This window comes from Passer domesticus, chromosome 1, assembly GCF_036417665.1.
Source record: "Passer domesticus isolate bPasDom1 chromosome 1, bPasDom1.hap1, whole genome shotgun sequence".
NCBI lineage: Eukaryota > Metazoa > Chordata > Aves > Passeriformes > Passeridae > Passer > Passer domesticus.
In genome coordinates, this window is record NC_087474.1 from 47,177,791 (window position 1) to 47,202,133 (window position 24,343).

The 24,343-nt window shown below is 38.9% G+C and overlaps 1 protein-coding gene across 3 annotated transcripts; it reads left to right on the top strand.

Moving 5' to 3' along the window:
• Positions 1-5: 5 nt before the first annotated feature.
• Positions 6-23,000, top strand: STARD3NL (STARD3 N-terminal like). Of its 3 annotated transcripts, none has more exons than XM_064418659.1 (8): positions 8-150; positions 12,363-12,659; positions 15,392-15,469; positions 17,272-17,349; positions 19,060-19,113; positions 19,205-19,322; positions 20,820-20,918; positions 22,931-23,000. In XM_064418659.1, the coding sequence occupies exons 2-8, from the start codon at positions 12,435-12,437 to the stop codon at positions 22,981-22,983; spliced, it is 705 nt and encodes a 234-aa protein (XP_064274729.1). In that variant the 5' UTR covers positions 8-150; positions 12,363-12,434; the 3' UTR covers positions 22,984-23,000. The 3 variants fall into 3 exon arrangements, with proteins under 3 accessions (XP_064274742.1, XP_064274729.1, XP_064274739.1); XM_064418669.1 differs by lacking the exon at positions 8-150 and adding an exon at positions 473-661; XM_064418672.1 differs by lacking the exon at positions 17,272-17,349 and having other exon boundaries at positions 6-150.
• The last annotated feature ends 1,343 nt before the right edge of the window (positions 23,001-24,343 follow it).

Below are 24,343 nucleotides of genomic sequence, written 5' to 3' on the forward strand. Positions count from 1 at the left end.
GGCGGTGCCGCCGCACGCCGCGCTCCGGGAGGGAGCGGGAGGCCGAGCCGGGCCCGCCCCTGCCGCCGGGCCCCGCCCCGCCCGTCCCCGCGGCCTGCGGCGCTGCCCGGTGCGGCGGGGCCGTCTCTGCGGGCCGGAGCGGCGCGCCGGGTGAGCTCGCTGCCCCCTCACCCGGAGCGGGGGGCCAGGGGAACGCGGCGGGGAATAGGCCGGGAGGGATACGGGGCGTGTTGCTGGCAGAGGGGCCGCGGGGCCGTCGGTGCGGCCCGGCTCGGCTCGGCCCTCCCTTCCTTCGTTTCCCTTCTCTCCCTTTGCCCACTTCCTCCGGTGCCGGAGCCGCCGCTTTCTCCGGGGAGGGCGCGGGTTTGTCCCCCTCGGCAGCAGCTCGCTGCCCTGCTGGGGCGGGAGGGGGGGCAGGGAGAGGAAGAGGAAGGAGGAGGAAGGCGATCACGTGCCGGGAGGCGGGCTGAGCAGGGCGGGGGTCGGTTTCTGGGAAGGGGATCCCTGTCCGGGAAGGGGGTGCGTGCGGCGCTCGGGGGATGCTCTGCGGGCAGGGCCGCCTCTCCCGCACGCCCAGCGCCTCTCCTGCTCGCGGACCTGCAGCAGGTTGGCTTTTCCTCCCTCCCTGCGATTCCAGCCCAGCAATTCCATCCTCACGGAGGTACGGCGACCTGTTTGTCCTGCTGGTAACGCTGTGGGCGAGCCGGGCCCTGCGACCCCCCGGGAAAATGTTGTGCTAAGGGTTAATTTTGGCGTCGGGCTGAATTTAGGCAGCTTCGCAGAGGCAGCGCCTGCGTTCAGCATCCGAATTTAAAGTGGGTCATACAGTGCTGAAGTGCAGCGTTTTTAATCCGTGTTGAGGGTGACGCTGGAGCGTCTGCAGAGAGAGCTGGTTAAACCCGCAGCCTTCGCTCTCCGGCAGCAGTTCGTGTTACTCATTGATGGAGCGCCAGCGCTCAGCAGTTCCCTGTGCACGGTGGTCAGGTGTCAGTAGGCACAGTGGTCGACTTCAACCTGCAAAATATTCACCACAAATACTAAACTGGTCTGAAGAGGTTGTTTGTTTGTTTTTAAATTGTGTTAGTGTGCTTAAAGGCATAAGACCATCACTGTGTTTTTGCACAACGTTGTCAATACTTTTTACTGTGCAAATTTGTCATCTTGGTTTATATAGCATCTGCATATTATATATATTGTGTTGAATATTAATTGCTATGAAAGTTGTCATTTTGTGCTGGAAATCTTATTGTTTTGTGGTGTTCTTAGTGAATTCAACATTGTGAGAAGACTCATTTCTATTTATAAGTCCGTAGTGGCGCTACTATTTTTAGTAGATGTTTTTCATCAGCTTTGCAGTTTTAAGTAGGCCAGATGCAGAATGATTTGGGTTTTGTTTGTTTGTTTGTCAATGGTGTTCAGGGCCAGTTACTTTGTATAAAATGCACCAGTGATCCTCTTATTGTGGCACAAATCCATAATTTTAAGTGTTAGATTTTTTCAGGATGAATGTTGCTTTCTGTAGACTTGGTGTATTGAGAAAGATACTTATAACCTTTGAACAACACTGGAATTGATGAAATACTAAACTCAGTTCAGATGGATTAGGCATTTGTTTTGGTGCATTTGGGCTTGAGTGTGGTTGTCTTGATGCAAAGTGGTCTAATTTTCATAAATTCTCAAGTGTTTAGCCGTGAGTTTTTCAAAATTAGTTTAGCAAAATTGTTCTAGGCCTTCATTCGTGAGAAAGAATGTATTTAGACTTTACCATTTTAAACTTTGTCAGAGCATCCTAGCTAAGCATACAGTTATTAAAATGTATAGGGCCAAACTTAGTTTCTAGTAAGCACGACTACTGGATTTCACTCAGTGAATTAAGTCAACACAAACAATATTTCCAGTGATTTTACAGAAGGTATTGATGACATGATAATGGTAAATCACTCTTGTGATCAAAATCACAGCAGGGACTGTGATTTCTCATGGTTAGGCAGCAGCATCCAGCAACTCAGATGAGTAATTTTGAAGGATCACAGATTTGTTGCTTGTTAAACATTCTCTAATTTAACTGTATGTGCTAAACATCTGTTCTTAATTTGGAATCGTTAGCAACTGTGTTAAAAGACAACTTGTACATTACCTCTCTGCCCTGCTGTCTTAAATTCAGCTAGGAGTAGAATTAAAAACGAAAAGTTGAAAAAAATAGTCTTAGAACCAACTGAATATCTTCTAATGACGTTATGCTCTTCATATTAAGTTCACCTACTCAGTTAACAGCCTAAAATAGCATCACTTCAGACATCAGGAGTTAATTTCCATCTTGCACTGACAGAAAAATTAGATAAATTATATGGAGGTGTGTTAAAATAAGTATTTTCTCCTTAAGGTTCAGATGTAGGTCTTTGCTAGAATTTGTTGTTTCTGGGACTATATAATTGTTTCCTTACAATGTCCTTTAAGAAGAAAAGTAGAGCTAAGATGTAAAACCTGAAACTTCCTTTGGTTTTGAAGCACCTTCAAGAGCTGAAAAGAGGACTTAAGAGTGAAAAAATCTTACAAAAGTTTATCCCATTCTGAAATGTATGTCAGTTTCTTGAAGTGCTGTTTTTTTAAGAGCTCTTAAGAATTTTCAGGGATTGTTTGCCTGGAATAAACTTTCGCACCATTTTGTGGAATAGTTCTTGAGGGAGTGACAGAATCCTGAGTGTTTCTCACTAATACATAAAATGCCTGAGCTATTTCAGGAACAGTCCCACAATTCTGTGCTAGCAAAAGAATAGCTTTTCTTGTCCAAGTAGTATCTGGCTAGCAGCCTTGAGGCATATTTTTGTTGTTGATTTGAGAAAAAAACAAACAAACATGTAGGAGTAGTCAGTGTTATGAACCAGTGCCATGCTTGTTGTTTGAGGCAATCAGTGAGGTGTTTGGCATCTTTAAAAAATTGTGTTTTGTACTTAGAGAAATGCAGATGTGATAAAATAGATGTGCTTTTGATATCTAAATGGTTTCTTTGGCCCGCAGTTAACTCTGAGAAACTGAATGGATATTAAGTCCTTATTGCCTGTCTAGTGTTTAATGGAGAAAGTTTGCCCTGAAGTCTTCATTTCTGCGAGCTGGTGTTGGGTAGGCTACAAAATGAGCTTTGGAGAGCACATAACAGATGTGAAGGAAAGTTAGTATCAGATTTGTTGGAGGTTTTTTGACTGTCCTTCCCTTATTTTTGTATCAGTTCCCCTTTATGCCCACATCTCCCTCCCTGCTCTTGCAAGAAATAATTAGCTTTTTTTCCCTTTTCTTTATACTTTTTATTGCATGCAGATATTTCTTGTGACTGGAATGTGTATGTGTACCTACAACATACAAAAATACTGTATGCATGTGTCCATACAGCTGTGGGGAGCTGACTGTATTAAACCTTAAAATCCTGATGTAGATTCAGATCTTTGGCAAGATTAGTCCAGCCCAAAAGAAAGGGTTATGTTATTTTTAAGAAATCTACAGTTTTGGTGTGATAATTAATTAAGAGTTGGAACTGGATGATCTTCAAGGTCCATTCCAATCCATAGCATTCTCTGATTCAATGAGGTGAATACTGTCAGTTGGAATGTATAGGTTGTAAATGGGATGATATGGTACCAGTTCAATACCTGGGATACTTTCTCTCTTCATGTTCTAAGGACCTAACAGTGACAGCGTTCACAGGATTCAGTTTTGTAGTTTGCAATGCTTAAGTATTTTCAGTGCAGCTGAGATCTGAGGGAGACCTTTGGAACATGTTATGGTGCATCCTTTTTGTTAGTTTTTAGTATTTTCTTAAAGTAGGATGTAGTTGCATATTATCTCAGTTGCTTAGAGCACAGGTCTAATAATGCCAGGGTTTGAGCCCTAAAAGTAAAAGTCTGGGATATGCTGCTGAGAAGGAGTCCAGAGGGAAAGAGGCTATGGAGATGAAAGGGAAGAAAAGAACAATGATGATGCCAAATTTACAGGCTGTTTATGCTGCCATTTTTCTCAGCTCTTGTAGAATAAAAAATGAAGTGTTTGGATAAGGACAATAGCGTTTTGCAGGACATGGCTCAGTAACAGGGATTCTTCTGCTGCAGGGAAAACTAGTCCAAGGTTGGAGCACTTTAATTTGACTTTCTGAATCTAGGAGTTTCACTCTTGGGATTGAGAAAGGTGACACTGCTGTTTCCTCAGATGCTCTACTAACCTAAAAATTTATTTCTTCTTTTTTTTTCTTTCTCTTTTTCACCTTATATCAATGGTCTGAGAAGAATATTATTCACTACAATTGTGTGCAATTGCCCTGTTACATTTGCTAGGTCACCATTGGAGCATAGGAACTTGGGGAAACATTTTTCTCAAGGAAATTGGTGGTTTGTTGTTTTGGTTTTGTTTTTACAGAGACAAGTTACCTATGGTAAGAGCTGCTATTTCAGGGTAAAGCAGAGCTACTCGAGTTCTGAACACTCAGATAAAGGCAAACTCTTTGTAAGGAGCCCTCTCCTGTATGCTGGTAAATCTTGCCCTGCTCCTCCAGTGGGAAACCTTCCCAGTCTTTAAATGTGTTACATATTTGTAACTTGTAATTCCTGCTGCGTTGCCTAATTGAAAAGCTAGAGTATTGCCAAAGCACTCTACAGTATCTTCTGCTTATGTTCGGGGAATTTTGTGGGTGTGCATCAGTTTGAATTTTTCAGTCTGACTTTAGTCAAAGTGTCTGGCCCAGGTTTGGGGTTTTTTTTGTTGGTGGTGTTTTGTTTTTGGTGTTATGTTTTGGTTTTTTTTTTAAATCTCTTCATGTTCACTAAGGAACATTTGTTTTGAACAGAACAGTGCTTTAAGCGGTCTTTTTAAAGGCATTGAAACATTAAAATATTTCTGAGGCAATGGTGTGTTACAGTTAGAGACAGAAGGTGTGCAGCTTGGAAGGGATTTAAGTGCTCTTCAGGAACAGGAGCAGTGGCTATCAGGAGGTCACTGGTAATGTATCCGCTGCAAGGAAAATCCGGATTTCAGGAAAATTAGTTCTTGCAGTTATATAAACAGAAGAAGGACAGCATATGTCAGCAGAGTGGGTTTCATTCATTTATAGTAGAAAACTGTAGAAAATGTGCCCAGGTAGACTTTGGAGACAATCTCCAGCTCTTGGGGATTTTTTCCTCCCCCTGATTTATAGTCTGTGCATTGCTTCATAGGTATTGGTTTTATCTGTGCTGGCTCTTAATCAGGGTGTGTGCTGATACTGTCAGAAAACACACTGGGAGTATTCTGCTCATACTCCTGCAGGTTAATACAGCTTCATACCAGAAGTGTATTTGACTTCCCATATGAAGTCTTTACAGATAATTGTATATTCTGTCCATAGTGTTGGCTAGAGCAATTTGTGTCTATGCCTAGATAAAGAATGAAGTTGAGCTTCATAATGGTGCCAGAGCAAACAATGGTTTGAGGCCATTTTCCTTTAGGTATGTTAAAATTGTCTGAAACTGTCTTTAAGTATAATTTAAATATTTGAATGTTAGTGTTACGATACCAATTACTGTATTAAGCTCTATTCTTGTGAGAAATTTTGAGTTCGTCTGTGCCTTGTAGTGTGCTCCTACAGAATAGCAGGTAATGTAAGCAGCAATGTCAGCCCTTTCAGTCCTTTGGTAAAGAACTGGTATGTTTTATTTGTCTCCCTATGAGGAAGGTTTTGAGCAAGGAAATGCTTTTTTGTTTTGTTGGGATTTTTTGTTTGTGGGGGTTTTTTTGTTTTGTTTTTTTTTTTGTTACTAAGTGAAAATTGCAGCTCTTTCGGTGTCAGCTTTTCAGTAGAAAACTACCCTGTAGGTTTCACAGTACTTGAGCATCTTGGCTGCTATATTGGCCATGTCATCCTATTTCACTCATTGGAAAGAAGAAATATTTTCAGATTATTTTGTGAACATTCACAGAAAAGCTGTTTATGGAGGGAATGTTTGGGCTGTATTTAGTGTTGCCCAGACACATATAAGTATTCTAGGTGTTCTTATGTTTCAACAGCATTTGTGACACAATGTTACATTGTGTGCCTAGTTACTTTATGCAAACGTGACTTCTCCAATATTTTAACATAAATTAGCATTGCGTTTTCCAAATTGCCGCCATGTGGCACTTTAAGTTTTGATTTTGCTGAGCTGCTGATAGCCTTTGAATAATCCTTTTTTAATTATTTTTAATCACATCTTTTATCCCTTCTTGGTTAAATTCTGCTGTGTGGTTTTTTTTTCCTTTTGAAAGAAAAATGTATAGTGCTGTTGCTCAGGTATGCTGCAGTAATATAGTAAAAAAAAAAAATTAACCAAGGACAATAAACTGGAAAAATAGGGGTAGAATAACAGTAGAAAATAGAAGCAGCATTCTGATGTTGCATCTCTAAGATATGTGTAAAATTGACACATGCAGTGTGTGCCATCTGCTTCTGTCAATATGAATGAAAATAATGATGTTAATTGTAAATGTAGCTTGAAATCATGGGCAAGCTCTCACCATGTATTGCTGAAGTCTTTAGTAGACTTTGAGGGCAGGGAAGGACTGCCCTGATAATTTTAATTCCTTTACTTTTCAGTTATTATACTAGTTAAAACTATTAATAAGTATAAAATCTGTATTTCACTAAAAAGTTTGAGAATTTAATTATCTGTTTAGAAGCCTGAGTTACAGACATAACTATTAAGTGTTTTAAAAACAAAAAAGCAAAACACACCTTTAATTGAAATAGATACAAACTTTGGAGGCTTTCTTTCAGGAAAAATATGCTGCTGTTGTCTATGACTTGGAATAGGTCAGCATAGAAAACTTACTTAGCTAAATATTTTACTGGTGGTTGAGTGAATATATGCAGTTATGAATAAAGCAAAAAAGCCTCATTAAAATCTTACATTTTTTGAAATCAGGGGACATAAGAGGAATGCATATCACAAATATACTAATGTGGATTCCTATTTCAGAAGTTTTACTTCCCTCTTAAATGTTTTTACTCTTCAGTAAGCTTGTAAATTCTGTAATTTCACCTGCCTAGTAGATGAAGGAAGGGTGGTGAATATAGTTTTCCTGGGTTTCATTAAGGTGTTTGATGCTGTGCCTCCCAGCATCCTTCTGGACAAGTCTGACTGTGAAGTGAGCAGGTCGCTGGAAGAGCTGGCTGAAGGGAAGGGCTCAAAGGGTTGTAGAAAGTGGGGTTACACCTGGCTGGAGATGTCACCAGTGCTGTTTCTCAGGGCTTGATCCCAAGGCCAGTTCTGTTCAAAGTTTTTATCAGTGATCTGGTGTCAAGTGCACTGTCAGCAGTTTGCTGATGATGCTAAATTAGTGGAGGTTGCTGTTGACACTCTTAAGGGACAAGAGGCCTCGCAGAGGGATGTGGATGGATTGAAGTGCTGAATAATCATCAGCAGCATGAAACTGAACAAGAACAAATGCCAGACTGCACCTGGGGTAGAACATACCTTCCACAAGTACAAATTCCAAGAGTGGCTGGGGAGCAGCACCAGAGAAATTATATGGGGGTGCTGGCTGACAGACAGCAGGCTCAAAGTCAGCAGTGGCAAACCTTCAAATAGAGCACAACCAGCTGGTCAAAAGAAGTGATCATCCCACTCTATTTAGCACTGCTGCAACTTCATTTTGAGTACTTTGTGCATTTCTGGGCCCCAGAATTTAAAAGGGATGTGAAGGTCCTTAAATGTGTGCAAAAAGAGGACATTAAAACGGGTTGAAGAGCAGGTGAAGACACAGGGTTAATCTAGTTTGGAGAGAGGAGGCTGAGGGATGACCACACTGTTCTTTGCAGCTTTCTGAGGTGGTGAAGTGGAGAGAGAAGTTGCTGATCTCTTCTCAGTAGTACCCAGTAGCAGGGCATGGGGAATGGCTGAAAGCTGCATCCATCAGGGAGGTTCAGACTTGACAGGAGGAAATATTTCTTTACCAAGAGTGTTGTTGAATCATGGAAGAGTTTTCTTTGAGAAGGGGTTGATGCCCCAAGCCTGACAGTGTTTAAGAGACATTTGGGCATTGCCCCTAATGCCGTACTTAAACTTTTGGTCAGCCCTGAAGTGGTCAGGCAGATGGTTAAGGTGACTGTTATCTGTCCCTTTCAACTGAATATTCTATTCTGCACTCATGATGAGTCAAATAACAACCAGACTGTTATTTGCCTGAAGCGCCAGGGATATTTTAGCTTTGAAAACACTTTCAAAAACATGTAACACAAGAGATATACTGGAAACAGGATTTTATTTTCTGACTCTTTCAGAACAGATGTTCACAAGCATTATTACAATGTGCAGGTGTAGCCAGGAGCAGGTTAATGCAATATCCAGTTTAGCTTGAAAACCATCACTGGAAGTCTGACAAAGGAAAATCAGACAGCTACAGAACATTGCAAATCCCCTACATCTTGTGGAGAGCCATTTGCTGATGGGACTCTGTTGGGACAACAGATTTCTGTCTCATTCACAGGTCTCTTGTGGCAAGGAGTTAATGGCACAATTTGTATCCAACACAGTTGCTATGACCTCCACCTCTCCAGGCAAGTTTGCCCATAGATTTTCTTGGAATATTCTGAATTATGGGCTGTTTATCTTCCTGGTGAGTGTCTTGCTCCCAGGCTCTGCAGAAAATGAACATGCTGGTCTCTAAACATCACTTCTTCATAGGATGTGTTTGTTTTGACCACACATCCTTCCTGGAACCTGCCATATAGAATAACCCAAACAGTAGAACTGCCTGGAGCCAAAAGAAGCGGTGCCAGGTGAACACAGTTTCCTTCAAGTCAGAGACCCAGACACTGGGTCAAGCCACAGATGTCAAGCTGTCTTGAAAATATGTTACTGATGTTGTAAAAACACCGTAAAAATTATCTGAAACACTGACCTTTACCAGAAACAGGAAAGTTGATAACTGACTGATGCACAAAGACTCTTTCTAGGAAAAAAAACACTCAGAAGTTTTAAGAATGTGATTTTCACTCTTTATTTGCTAATGAATTTTTTTCTGGCTGAATTTGCATTTTGGGTTTCCAAAATCCAAACCCCAGACATCCTCACACCCAGTTTATAATTATTTTTTCTCTGTTTTTAAATTATTTTGGTTTTTAAAATGCACAATAACCATGCTGATAGAACAATAACACTGTCATGTATCACTTTGGAAGCAAAAGCTCAAGTAATGTGGCAGCATGAATTCAGGCCAAGCAGTGCCTGCTTCCTGAATAGCAAGAATAAAGATCAGTAACCGTCACATGCAAAATAATTGTGTGGTTTTTTTCAGAAGTGTGACACATCTCAATGACAAACACGCGGTTTTTTTCTTCCTAAACTTGTTCCACCACTGAGTTTCTTGGCCAGGGATGCATGAAAAGCACTCCTGTGCCTGCCTGGTGCTTGTGTTGCCCACACGGAGTGCTGAAAAGTGGCAGCTCCTCATAGAGCTGCAAGCCTGGAACTCTTCCAAGTACAGGCTGCTCTGCACAAGCAAGAATCCCTGGAGAAATGGAGCCATGGAAGAGCAGAGCTCACTCCCAATGCAAACTTGTGAGGGGTGAGAGATGGGGCATGATTGGTGCTTTGGAAGTGCAAGGGAGGAGACATGTTGTTGCTGGTGGTGCTGAGATGGGAAGGAAAGTGTCTGGCCAAGTCACCACCCAACACTAAAAGGAAAGTGCTGATTTATGATAGTCCTCACGTGCCTATGAGACAGCTGCCAAGAATAATTTAAGACATTTTTGTGCACCCACCTGAAACCGTCTGAGAATGTCGGTGTGATTAAAAGACTGATGTCACAGATATTTTATGAAAAATCCTTTTGCCAGGATCTTCTCCTGAGAAGCTGGGATGCTTCAGCTTCTCCGTGTTTTGCTGCTTTGGAATGTGATTTTGAGAATTGTTTACTCAGCATGTGAAATTGTTTTTACTTGATGACCAATAACAGCCACCTGTGTTGAGGCTGTAAGCAGTCACAAGATTTTATTATTATTCCTTTCCTTTCCAGCCTTCTGATGGATCCTTTCTCTCTATTCTTTGTAGTATAGTTTTAGTATTGCATTTTAAAATAATATAATATCATAATATAATAAATCAACCTTCTGAAACATGGAGTCAAGATTCTCATCTCTTCCCTCGTCCTAGGACCCTCAAACACAACCATAGACTGGTAATGTCATTCAGGTACAAAGGAACTTTTTATTTTAATTAATGAGAGAAACCATGGGAAACAGTCTTTAGCACATACTTGGTGATTATTCAGTTTGCAGAGCTGTTGCAATGAATGCAAAAAGCTGCCAAGCTATGTCTGTTCAGTTAAAGAATCACAACATTTTGATGCCAGCTTAGTGTGGCGAGAGAGGCCCTGCCATGTGTCCAGGCGTGGATCTGCTGCGTCAGCAGGCAGAGCAAGACTAGGGACATATTCCCTTTCTGTGAGTATCCCCCGTCTAGAGGGCTTTGAGGCAAAATGTCTGGCAGTAGTGAGGATTTCAGAGTACATGGGATTTATAAGCTGTATCTGGTATTTTGACTCCTGCTTGAAAACAAACTGGCAATGCATTTTAAACCCATGCTTTTCTCTTTCCAACGGGCCTCACAAGGCAATTGGATGCTGCACTAGCACATTCTGAAACACTTCACTCTGGCTGTACTAATTGCATTGCCATCCTGTGCTGTATCTAGCAATAATCCAGACTTTAAGTAACAACTTCCTATATAACTGGCACTGAGTGCCACATCAAAATAAAAGAAATATTTTCGCAAATATAGATGGAATTGGTTTTGGAGGTTCAGGTGTTACTTATCTTTTTATTTTCTTTTTATTTTGAAATATAACCATTGATGGCCTGATGTGAGGTTTAGATCTCATCCCAAACATTTTCCTGTGGGCTGCTGTTACATAGCAGGGCACTTTAGTGTGAGGGTTTTCAGTACAAAGCTGTTTACAGCACTGGAGTGCTGTGATTCTGCTCACACCCTTGGGTTCAGGTGCCCAAAGTTCACTGCAGTGCTCAAGACACCTGACCAAACACACACCACTTATGTCTCCCTCCTCTACAGCCCTTTGCCAGCCATGTTTCAGGCAGCTGCTGTGGAAACAAAGGAGGAAGATACAAAGGTGCATTGTGCTTGTCCACCCTTGCCCGGTGCTTTGAATTCCCTAAAGGCGGTTCTGTGTGACTTGACCTAGACATTGACCCTCCCTGGCTGGCCTTTGTCTTCCTCAGCTGTGATGTGTGTGCTCTGGCAGCTCCCCACACCACCTTTATCTGTGTCCCTGTATCCTCCCTTGTGTTTGCTTAGTGGTGTGTTACAGATGCCCTGTTGAGCTTTGACTGACTGTGTTCTTGCAGCTTTGGAGTTGAAACGCTGTTGAAAGACAGGAGTGGGAAGAATTTCTCTATCTCTTGCCATTTACTGAAAGATAATCCACCCAGGAGGAGGCAAAGTTTTGTTCTTGAATTTCAAAAAGCTATTCCCCCAGTGTTACAAAATCTTGTCTGATGTGGTTTGTACTGCAGGATGTATAGCTTAATCATCTGAGCATTTTGCATAAAATTAAATTTTCTGTGTGTTTCCATGAAACTTTTGTGACCTTCTGGGTCCGCCCTTTCTAGAAGTCTTAATTGGACAAATGTTCTCATGGAGGATTTAAGTGAATTGTGCATCAAACTGCTCTAGTTTTGTAGGAAATTCAGCCTGAAAATTCTTTGGAAAGCCTTGTAGTCAGAAGAGACTCAGGGTAATTCTGTTACCTTTAAGCACTCATTACACACACTTTTTTAATGGAGAAACTATCTGGAAATGTAAGTTGTTATAGCAGCTGAATTTACAGAGCAAACAGCAGTGTATATGCTTTATAGAATGATTACTACACTATTCAGGGATTTTAATGGACTTTTCATCTTTTGTTTGTGTCAGCTCTAGATGTGCTACTAACACACACTGCTATTTTTAAGGAATTGTATGTGGAAATTCCTTTAAGTTATCTTTGTATTTATTGAGAGCATTTAAGTCAGTATTGAAAATGTTAAAGGATGCATAGCATCATGTATTTTATTCATTCTATTCAATGATCTCACTCTAACAGCATGGAGAAATGACCCTTTAAATCTAGACAGTGCTCTCTTATTTCATACGACCTAATTGAACATTAATTCTCTTGCTTCACAAATCCTCTGAGAGCAGAAGAGGCGCTTGATACTGTATTAGAAACAATTTCTAGGGCCTACTTACCTAATTCTCTTAGTCATCAGTTTAGCAAAAAGAGAACTGACACTGTAAGATGAAAATACATCTTGGAATTATGGGGGTTTGTTGACTAATATGATTTGGTTTTGTTTGTTTGTTTAGAAATCCTTCCTGTATGGATCAGCCTTCTAGTGATGGTGAATCTGGGAGAAGACCACTCTAAGCAAACACAGGATGATTCGGGTCCCAGCTGATGCAGAAAATGCTCACAGTAGCAGTGTGGAATCTTGCCCTTCCTTGCGGGATGTCCCCTCCATCAACCCAACGCAGCTGATGGCCAGGATTGAGTCATATGAAGGCAGGGAGAAGAAAGGCATATCAGATGTCAGAAGGACTTTCTGTTTGTTTGTTACGTTTGATCTCTTATTCATAACCTTACTGTGGATAATAGAATTAAATGTGAGTTGTCCTTTCAGTACCTACCCTTAGACAGTATATTAAGGTTTTATTCACTTCAGAGATGGTTAATAAGTTGCTCCTTTCTGTCTAAAATTATGTTAATTGTATCTATATAAGTTTAAGCAGCTTATTTAAGCTTCCATGAACACACTACTCAGCTGCATCTACTTCTATTTGTTAAGATATGTGTTTATCTTCTTATTATGAAACCTTTAGATGTTCCTGTAGTCTGTGAACCATGCTGAAAAAAAAATTGGAAATCCAGTGTAGTCTTCCAGCATCAAAACCAAAAATGTTACTGTACATCTTTGAATTTAGCAAGTGTGAATTTTAACCAGATTCAAGACTCTGCCTTCTGAGTAACTTCAAGTCAATGATATTTCACTGAGGTGTTAGTCCCTGAAAAGATTTCTAATGGCTAAAACTTTTCTTTTGTTGTGTTTTCTTTGATGTAAACTTGGTCTGTGGTACATTATGGATGGCAGCGTGCATTTAAGCAACATAAACTCCCACAGTTGCCATCTTTTAACTCCAGCATTTGTAATCTGGAAAATGAGGCTGTTCTAACATTTACAGAAAGCAACAGGATAGCTCATTTGTTGTTATTTTGTAAGTAGCATCCTAGTTATTGAGCTGGGTTTTAAGCTGTAATCTAGTTTGCATTTAAGAAAGGACACACTAGGGAGCAATCCCTTTTCTAGAAAGAAAGATCTGGAGTAAATATTTTTATCAGCATTTCTTTACTAGATGAATAGCCTTGGTTATTAATTTACATTATGAAGCTTCAGGAGCTGACTGTTCAATAGTTCATTCATAAAGTGAAAAATACTTGTTCTGATTTAATTTGAGGGAGCAGATTTTGCTTGCCTAAATAATGTAATTTTGAGACTAGACTCTGTTTTCTCTCTAGGTGGAAAGATGGTTGTAGCATAGTGTTCTGATGCAGTTCTTTTTTTAGGCCAGTTTCTCAACAGCTTGTACGACTAAGAGGAACAGAGTGGGTTTATATATCTTGTTAAGGTTTCAGAGTACAGATTTTCATGAGTGCTCTCAGAATATTAAAGACTGAATAGAAAATGCTACCAACTCATGATATCATGGTGTTTCATTTTGAATGCCACAGTATCAAGGGACCTCAAGATCACAGAAGTTTTCTTTGTAAAAAGCTGTATTTTCAGGACCACATATTATGAACTGGTGTCCTATACTGCCACATGTCAGCAAGAATAAAAACCAGGTTTTTGTCAGAGAAGTTAATGATATTAGAAGCTAAAATTTGATATCTGGGACCTGACATGTGCTTAGGGGGTTTTTTTTCTGTTTTTCTTGGAATTGCTTTGTTTGCTGAGAAGTCAAATAGCATTGTGTTAGGACTGTATGTTATTGGTGCATAAGTAATGGTCAAAATTGCTGTGAGACTTCCTGTAAACATTGTTTTCACTTTGTTGCTGTTATCCAGTTTCCTTACGTGTAGTGTAGCTTATTGTTAAATGCTTCGGGGAGTAGCTCCATGACATTTTGAGCAAAAATCAAGGCTTCCAAGGTTCTCTGTTTACCCTTATTTTAACATAGTGCTCACACAGCCACATAGTGGTGAACAGCTTGGAGTGGGGGAAGTTGATCTTCCTTATTTGTGCTGGAAACAGATAATCACACTTCATGCAGTAGAGCAACAAAGAGAAAACTGCATTTTGAAAATGGCTATTTGTTAGGTAGCCATAGAGGGGAGGGAGAGGAGAAGAAATGGAAGAAATTCAGAGTTGGAGTGACTAGTCTCAGGAAAACACTGTCCAGCAGTGTAGTTGGAAAAGTGTGGAAGTGTGCAGACTGCATTATTTTGAAATAGTGAGCATATGTTGTTGGTGTGCTTTGGTAACTCCTTTCCTTAAAAAGATGACAGTAGTCGAACTCAATATTAAAGCCTTCTGTTGGTGTTGTTCCACATAACTATTTCATGTAGTGCTTGACTACAGAATTTCATATTAAAAACAGTAGGACATGGACACTGAGGTTTTTCATTTTCAACTAAGATAGATACTCCTTCGCATTCTCTGAGCCAATACACCTTATTTTCTTACAAGGCCAGTTTGAACAGTAGAATCCTTCCACTGGAAAGAAACATGGTGGCTAAGGAAGATGTAATTTTGAATCTTGTCAGCAGATGGAAGAATTAAACTTGAATGTTAGTTATTTCTGTGAGATTATTCCAATAGTTGCAGCTTCTGCTTTTTTTTACTGTGGATCTTTTGGCTCAGCTCTCTTAACAAATTGTGTGAAGGCTGGAAAGGAAGAGATCTGAAGTATGAATTCAGTTTCTGTTCTGTTTCCTATTTGCTAACATGTGACTAACTAGAACTGGGTTATGGTTGGCTTTTTGATCAGCTGTTTTGATGCTTCTTATAAGAGGTGAAACATTTTGTGAGTTTGTGTAACTGTCCTTAACATTTAATCATTTATTCCTCCCTCAGTAACTTGTTTGCTTTTATTTTGGAACAGCCTGAAATGTTGCTTTCCTAGGCCAGATCATAATCTTAAATGTTTTCACTTTGAAAAGTCTATGTAATCTTGAAAAACAGAAAACAACAGTAGTCTTGACCATGTTCTTGGCAGACAGCTCTTCTGTATTTAGTTTAATGATCTTTTTTTATATCAGCAGGGAATTATTAGTTTTACTCTCCATATTTGTGTGTATTTTGTTTTCTGAAGCTGTGTGTGTTGTCGTTCCTTTGTAGGTAAAAGGAGGCATTGAGACTACCTTAGAGAAAGAAGTCCTACATTATGACTACTCTTCTTCATATTTTGATATATTTGTAAGTGTTCTTAAAAAAAGAAGCAGCTAAAGTATAGTTTTCCCATTCTTCCTTCCACAGATGTTTCCTAATTTGAGTCTTGTGAAAGGGTTGACCTTTTCTTGATTATTTAAGCCAGAAGGGCCAAGTGTCACCCATCTAGAGGTTGCCCAATCCTGCTCTGGCAGCAGGCTCGTGGAGCCTGTGGATAGAAATGCTTAGGGCCGATCTATTTGCATCTTTAGCTTTGGGGTGTGTGGAAATGCAGATGGAAACCTGCAAAAAAGAATGTGACTTTGATGTGACATAAGGTAATTCATTAGGAGGGCAAGACCCATAGCCCTCCACTCTAAAATAATTCTGCTTAAACCGATGTTGTTGTCCTTCATTGGGCATAAGGTGGCTGTAATAAAGAGAGATTTGTGCCCAGGCCTGGTGGCCTGCACAGGGCAGGTTTTTCAGAGTTCTGTGTTTTAACTCAAACAGTAAAAAAGGCACATAAGAGGAACTCAATTGCATTAGGAAATTTCTTTCTTTAAGCAAAGCTGTAGCTCTGTAGCTGCAATGCATTTTGCACTGCACAGCCCAAGTAAAAACTTTTTCTTTACAGTTCTTCTGAAGGGCCAGACTGTTAATTCTACCAGATCTTCTTTGCCTTGCAGAGATGACTTTGTTTGGTATCAGTCATTTTATACTGATGACCATATCCAGAATCTCTCCTTGAAACTGGTGTAAAAACCCATCCTTACTTCTGCATTGCACATTTGCTGTGTCAAATGAACTTACATAATGAATTAAAAAATTTTATAAGCTAGCAAACTATGCTCCTTCTCCCTCTACATTGTTTTGCTGGCAGGGTCTCCATGATATACTATGCTGCAGAAGGCAAAAAATGTTATCTGTAAATATTGATGCTCTGGAAATTACTTTATCCTGTAGGTGAACCAAGGGTTAAGAATGTGTAATGCAAAATAAAAGACTTCTATTCCCTGGGAAGGGACTAAAACTTTAAATTTTGCAAAATTGTTTGTGGGTTTTTACAGGATTTCCTCTGTTTCTACTACACATTTGCATAAGATTAAATGGGTTTATCATACCCCTGGCCATGGCTGTGTTTGTTTTCTCTTCAGTTTTAAGCATTTATTTCACACTTCATCTCCAACTTGTTTTAAAAGATGTATTTATTCAGAATCGAAAATCTACTGTCAAAAAATAAACAGGGAAATTTAAGATCGGGGTCCCTGATTCAAAGGTCTTGTCTGTCTGCTATTGATTTAATTTTCTGGCCTGCAAATACCATAACTTTCCTTTCTCTACTGCCAAATAGAATGACTTGTTATTGTGGGCAGCGACATAAAGAATAATCGATTGTTGCAATGTTAATATTTCACAAAATACAAGAAGTATAGTAGCACACACTGCTAAGATCAGTGAGATGCACAGTGATATGCAAGGTATTTGCTGGATTAACTGCATCCAGCTGTTAATCTGGATTAACATAACTGTTAGATTCCAGTCAGGTAAAGTGATCATGAAGACACTTTATATATCTTTCTTATGTTTCTAACTTATTAGTGGAATGGCACATGCTTGCATATTTGAGCCTGTCTAGGCAGGTGGACATTGCCACTTGCTTTACAAATGGGAAATTAATTACCTTCTATTTCTGTTTTATAACGACACATTCAAATTTGGTTTTTGGTAACAGAACTTAGACTATGCTAAGTTTCTTTGTAAGTAGTTAGTATTTTCAGTGAGTTGAGACTATTGTGGTTCTTCTGTGTTCTGAATTAACCAACCAATATTTTTTCCTCTCTCTATAGCTACTGGCAGTCTTTCGGTTTAAGGTGTTAATACTTGCATATGCAATGTGCAGACTGCGCCATTGGTGGGCAATAGCTGTGAGTAGTGGCCAAGCATAATGGAGTTTTTCCTAGAATGGGTCAAGCAGACAAAATTTTAGATGCCATTTAACGCTTGTATGTTAAGAATCATCTTGATGGTGTATATATAAACATTTGTTGTACAGTAACAAATTAAAAACTTGTTTTCTGGAAGATTTTCAGCCTAAAGGCAAGAATTTAATAGCACAGTGTGTGTCGTTCTTATTAGGTATCATGTTAATACAAATTGAAGGTTTGTTTTTAATCCAGTATGGATGGCTAGTCATAACTGTTTGTTACCTCTGAGACTTGTTAATCAATGTTTGGAATATATTTGCATTTGTAATAGTGAACCTTCTTCAAAAACAAGAATTGGCATTATTGTGCCAGAGATCCAGGTGTCCATTAAGTCACACATTCTTATTTTAAAAAGTTTTAGGTGCCACCTGTTGAACACTAGTGCCTGTATTGCTTCATGCTCCAATACAAAAGGTTGACTATGCATCCCTTCTTAAAAAGGAAGTTCTGAAGAACTGTAGGCAACCACAGTGGATTGGAGCCAATATATTTAATGCAGCTGTATGGTGTGGATGACAAAGAATGCAAAATTTGGTGAAAAAGTCATGCTTCCACCAGTCAGTACTATAGGTTGTAGTACAACAGGTGTATTGCTGGCTTACTGCTTTGTAAATCAGACTTTTTTTTTTCCTTACACTGTGGTAGGTGCATGTAGAACATGTTCATGTGTAACTTTCTTCAAGTGAGTAGCATGCAGTTTGCTTAGTGCACTGAGACTACATGCCATGATTTTTATAGATTGTGTTACTAGCATGGCACAAACACATACATAGTGGCAGCCACTGCTCTGATTGTGCTTATATTTAAATGCATGCCTCTTCTTGCTCTTAGTTGTGTAGCTTTAGAGTATTTCTTAATCCTCCAACTTGACGCCTTTGTTTGTGAGGTGGTGAGAGCAAACCCATCATGGTAGCAAGTAATTAGATGCATAAAGCTTTACTGAAGGTTTTACCAAAGCCTTGAATCTTAACATCCTACCCATGACTGACAGAAGTTGGTTCTGTTGTTTTTTAAAGGATTGCTGGACCCAAATGCACTAGAAGATATAGAGGCCTTGCTTATGTTAACAGTACTTGTTCACTGCTTTTTCAGATTTTGGGGTTTTTTAAGATATTTTATCCATCATGCTGACTTTTTAAAATATATAGAGTATCAAGTCTTAAAAAAAAAAAAATTTCAAAATACCACTTCATGAATTAAAATATTTATTACAATTTATTCCCACAGAGAAGTTTTGTTGTTTCAAATGGATATTTTGATTTGAGTAGGAAGGTATTAAAAAGCATTTGGAACAACTGCTGTTTGCTTTTTTCCCAAATACACAAATAGTTGGGGTTTTTTTAAGGGACTTGATCTACACTATCTTCATTATACAGTAAGATCACAATTTACATAACTTAGGCAGTTTAGATTCTACAAAATGCTATGTGGAAATCAATGTTTGGAGGTATTTGGAGGTATTTTTGTATTAAAAGTTATCTTTTATAAGGTTATTTTAATAACACTTTAAGTTAATGGTCTCATGCTTGTTACATTTTATTAATCTATGTGATCTTGCTGTTGTCAGAAAATATTTAAAGTTGCAACTAGTAGATAATTGCAGAAACAAGCTAAATTCATTCATTAGTTTATCTCTTCTGTCTCTTTCAGTTTACAACAGCAGTGACCAGTGCCTTTTTATTAGCAAAAGTAATTATTTCACAGGTATATATTCTAATCAAATGTTTGTTTTACTTTGTTTTCTTAAAAGCAAGATTCTTTAGAGTAATTTTTGTAACATTTTCTTTCTTTCTAGCTGTTCTCACAGGGTGCTTTTGGCTATGTGCTGCCCATCATATCATTCATACTTGCCTGGATTGAAACTTGGTTCCTGGACTTTAAAGTGTTACCACAAGAAGCTGAAGAAGAAAATAGTAAGCTTGTGTTATTTCCCTTCAATCACTGCAGTTGGCAACACTTGATCCCATGTTAACTGGCAGAAGAATGCTTCTTTCAGCTTCTCAAAATTTGAAGAGCTGTGGAAAAAATTAAATCAAATGGCATGATGTTTTCCTCTTTGGGAGAGGGGAACATATGCCTTCAAAGAAGTGAGGTGTTAATTAATTTAGGGGGAGGCAAATTTAAAGGTCAGAAGGGCCAGATGAGCAGTTTGTCAGGCACTTGGGAATGTGTTTAATTTTGTATGCCTGAGGTATGAAAATTTAACCAAGTTGAGCTTGTAAAACTTTATTTTCTGGATAATGCATAAAGTGTCTGGCTCCTCTTTTAGGAAGAGTAGACACAATAGCTAATTCAATGTCACTAACTCTTCTTTTGAAGTGGAAAGGGGAAAGCAAAGAAGTGTTGTGGAGAGTCTGTTTCATGCCAGGCAGAATGAGACCAGAACAAGTACGAATTTCAACCTCTGAGATGAGGCACCAGGTCATCTGACAGTCAATATATTCAACTAAATGGAGGAAATCCACTGTTTCAGTTGAAAGAGAATACTGCTTGAGTGGTGAGGGAAAGAAAGCTTACACTTGCTTGTGAGTTTCAATAGCAGAAGAATAATTATACAGCCAACCTGTTATTCATGCATCATTACCTGAAATACAGTCTGAAACTATGTTGGAAAGGCATGTTTATCTGTTGGGTAAATCAAAAGACTGTATGTGGGCATGGATGCTTCCATTTTTATGTGCTCTGAATGCAGTCTTTCTACTTTGATCCCTTCCCTCTTCTTTTTCACTGTTCTGAGAAAGAAGTTGGTTGAATGAGAACAATGGGGTTTACCTGGAGAAAAAGAAACTTAGAGTAACTTTTTTTATCTTAAAAGGGGATGAGGAAATACAGCTGCATCACAGTGTTATCTAAATAAGATAAGAAATCTAACCAGTTTGGAGACTTTTGTGTTTTTTCATATTGAATATTCACAAAATAGTCCATACATACACATACAAATAGTTCATGGAGGTTACAGAAACTGAGTATGTTGAGACAGATAGGTGAAAGCAAGCCATTAATGAAGGGTCATAGTGGCAAAGAGAGAAAATAATTTATTTGGTTTTGCATGGCATCTCACTGATCATTAAAAATATATTTTGGAAGTTTTAGTTAGCGAGTGAATATTGATGAATTTACAGATGGCAACCTAATCGTGTAATCACACATAGTAGAAGGAAAAATTCCTTAATTCATGCAATATCTCTGTTTTGCTAGTGTGTGTCATCTTAGCTGCCAGCATTTAAATAGAAAACATAAGTGTTAAATTAATTATTGATGCTTTTAAAAAAGATATTTATTTAAAGAAGTAACTAGTTACGAGTGTTGATATAATACATCAGTCCTCAAGATTCTTCATCAGTATTTGATCTTTATGATTTTATGTGTTAGCATTTAGAAATTATTTTCTGCTATTTTTTTTCTTTTAGGATTTTTGATAGCACAGGATGCTTCAGAACGAGCAGCTCTTCTTCACCCTGGAGTCCTCTCTGATGGGCAGTTCTATTCTCCCCCTGAGTCTGTAGCAGGTAGTTACATTGGCTTAGTGACAGATTTTTCATATTCACTTTACACTCCTGCATATTTCATGCCCTTCAAGAGGGGAAGAGGAAAATATATTTTTGTTTTTAAATGAAAACTGTATTTATCATTCTAAAATGCAAGATTCTTTTTTGTTCAGTAATTCAGTTTGGCTACTGTCTAGCAGATGAGTTACAATACATGTGATTAGTGTATTTTAAGTCATGTTCTGCCTAAAACCAAGGAAGTCTGAAATAAAATGGCACCACAACTGAAAGGAGGCAGTTATGGTTTGCTTCTGCCATCAGTGATCCTTTTGGGTCCCTTCCTGAGATGTTCTGAGTCTTTGTGGTATCTTACCTGCCAGCAATACCATCTAGGCAGCAATGCACAATTTGATCCAGTCTAAATTTGGAGCTTTATACTGTCTAAGGATAGACAATGAACCTGAAACTGCTATAAGGCAAACTGAATATTCAATCAGAGCTTCTTTTCTTTTCTCACTGCAAAAAGAAAAAGCCTTCTCTCTATAAAAAGGTTCACCTGTCTGGGTAGATCAGTGGGTAGATCAGTGGGTAATGTTAAGTACATCTTAACTCTGCATATCATTTGCTTTGTCTAGTTGAGATATGAGCTGATTAAATCAAAACTAAATATAAATACTGCAAGATTCAAGAATGTGTCTCAAGCATTTCAAGGAGAAAAGTAATTTCTTAATGGATCAAATCAATTTGAGTTACCTGAGAATGCCATGGGGACCCCCAACTCCTGTATTTTGCCCCTAAACTGTAAACCTCCTCTGCAAAGCTGTGCTGTATAATGCAACATAATTAAAATAATATTTGCTAGTTGCTACAGGTAAGTTTGCTTCTCTTGCAGTATAGAGTTATACATGTTGGTGATATTTTTCATTTTAATGTCTGTCTCTGCTGAGCATCTTGGTTTACTGGATGACTTCGAGCTCCATCTAGGGGTCACTGAGCATTAGTGTTGAGTATAACCAGTGATTCAAAGTGAAAAGGGATTTTAGCTAAAACTATGGGTGTGCTTTGAGGAATAATGGAAGTATTGTACTGGACTCAGCTGTTCAGCCTGGGTTTTGTGGTTGGTTTTTTTTTAGCAACAGGATACACAGTGTGAGAGGAAGTGTAAGTGAAGCTAGCATATTTTTCTAGATATTGTAGCTGGGTCAGTGTTGCTTGTGCAGTGAGGTGGGGTGTCCCAGCATGCATGTATTGACTGTAGGTGTGCCATTACTTTCAGCTTGTCCAGTAGGATTCAGTAACAGCTTGGGTGCTTTCTGCAGGTCTGCCCTGACTGCCAAGTATATTTTAAGCACCCTTTATGGGTATGAGATGCAAAATAAACAGTCAGATTAATATATTTGAACTAACACACACTGGTAGTCACAAAGTGGAATTGCTGGATAATATAGAGTAAAAATAGCTCATAATTAAAATTTTTCTTCAAAAATCTGCATTTCTTTCTGAGAAGACAAACTATGGATTGTTCTAAGAGAGCAATTTTTGGTCACACTGCCATACAGATTGAATTGACAAATACTTAAACTATCTCCTGTGATTGTGCAGCAGGGAATAAACCTCTCTGCTATGATATACCTCTCTGATGTGGCAATACTTTTTAAAATAAATCCTTGCATTTAGGAGGTGACCTATAAAATGAGCTCTGTTGGAATTTGCAGCATATGTGTCTCTTTTTGTCTTTCTTATTAGACATGTCCAGGGACATGCCCTGGAGCCACTGCTTTATATGGGGTGACCCTTCAGCTTTGACATTGGTTACTTCGTAACCAAGTGTATTCTGGAGGTTGCAAGTGGAAAATCAGCCTGGAAAGAGTAAATTTATTCAGTTTCTGTACAATTTGAGCTTCAAAATGCAGCTGATATGCTGTTCCAAGAAATGAAAGACATTCAGACTAATTTGTCAAAAAAAAGCTTAACACTTCTATGTCTTTTAACTTCTTTCAACTGATCTACAGCATTCTTGTCTTCCTTTTCAGGTTCTGATGAAGATTCTGAAGAAAAACAAGACAGTGAAAAACCAATTGTATAGCAAATAAGAAAAAGCAGGTAAGTTCCTTTGCATAGAACCTGAATATTGCTAAAGATATGCTTTTTCTTCCTAGTTCCTTTCCAAACAAGTTAAATGGTGTGTTAACTCTGAAGAATTAATAATTTTTGAACTCAGTTTGTCTCTCATAGCAGCCTTCAAGAAGGAAGTCCTGCAAAGCTCTTGAGAGCCTAGAGTCGGGCTCCTTTGCATTTATTTTTTGGCTCTCCTGGAAAGGACAGTAGTGGACCAGATGTGTAAAAGCTCCTTTTTTTGGCAGCAAAGAGATAGACTTCTTTGGAGATGAAAGCACAAGAATGCTGGGAAGAGATTTTGTTTGGTTTAAATCTAGGACAGGTATGCCTGAAGATTTCATGGGCAAACCTGATTTGCTATTTCCCCTCCTGTTTAATACTACAAATGGGTTACACTGGAGCAGCCTCAACATTTTTGTAGTGTACTTTGTTTAAATATGAGACTACTTCCTTCTTTTGGAAATTACTTAATTTACTTCTGGAATTATCGTGCCTCATGCTTTCACTTCACCACTCCCAGCAAAGCTTAAGCTGGGGGAGGTATTAAATGTTCTTGAAAAGCTGAAATTCTGATTTGAAGCCTTCTAGTGCTCACCTTTTCTTTTCAGCCTACCTGTTTACAGTATCTGTTTTCTTTACTCCCATCTTCATTCATCCTGACTTGTGTGATCTGTTGCAGAAAGAAAATCTCTGCAGGAAGTTGTTGGGGTTTGGAAACTGGCAACAGAGTCTGTGGCTGACTTGCTGGCAGAGCTGCTGACAGGAGAGTTTACTTGTTAGAAAGTAAAGGGAATGGTTCCCATGTACTGTAATACCTCATGAAGATGTACCTTGTTGACATATGTATATTAGGTTGCCTCCCAGGTGGTATGAAAGTATTTGTCCACAGTGTATTTTATTATTCAGTGATTCCTGAAGTTGATCTTCTAACGACTAGGTAATTACTGGAAAGTGTTGTCTTGTGTACCTAATCAAGAGACTGGTAATATAATGAAGTAAAACTTCTCTGTGGTGGAAGTATATTTAATAATTGTTGGGTCTCACTAGATCAAATTATTTTATGTTATTGCTGTTTGTCATTAGTTTATGTTTACTTTTTTTTTAACTCCATGCATTTTCTTTTTTTTTAATGGATATGTTCACTTTCTAAAATAAAAACGTTAAAACATGATTAATGCATTATGATATTTCATTGCTTTGTCATTGGAAAAAGAACAATGACTGTAGCCTAAAACCAGAAGTGTCACCTCAACAGGAAGAATTTGTTTGTATTGAGGTTGGCAGAGCACTGAACAGCTGCCCAGGGAGTTCATGGAGTCTCTCTCTCT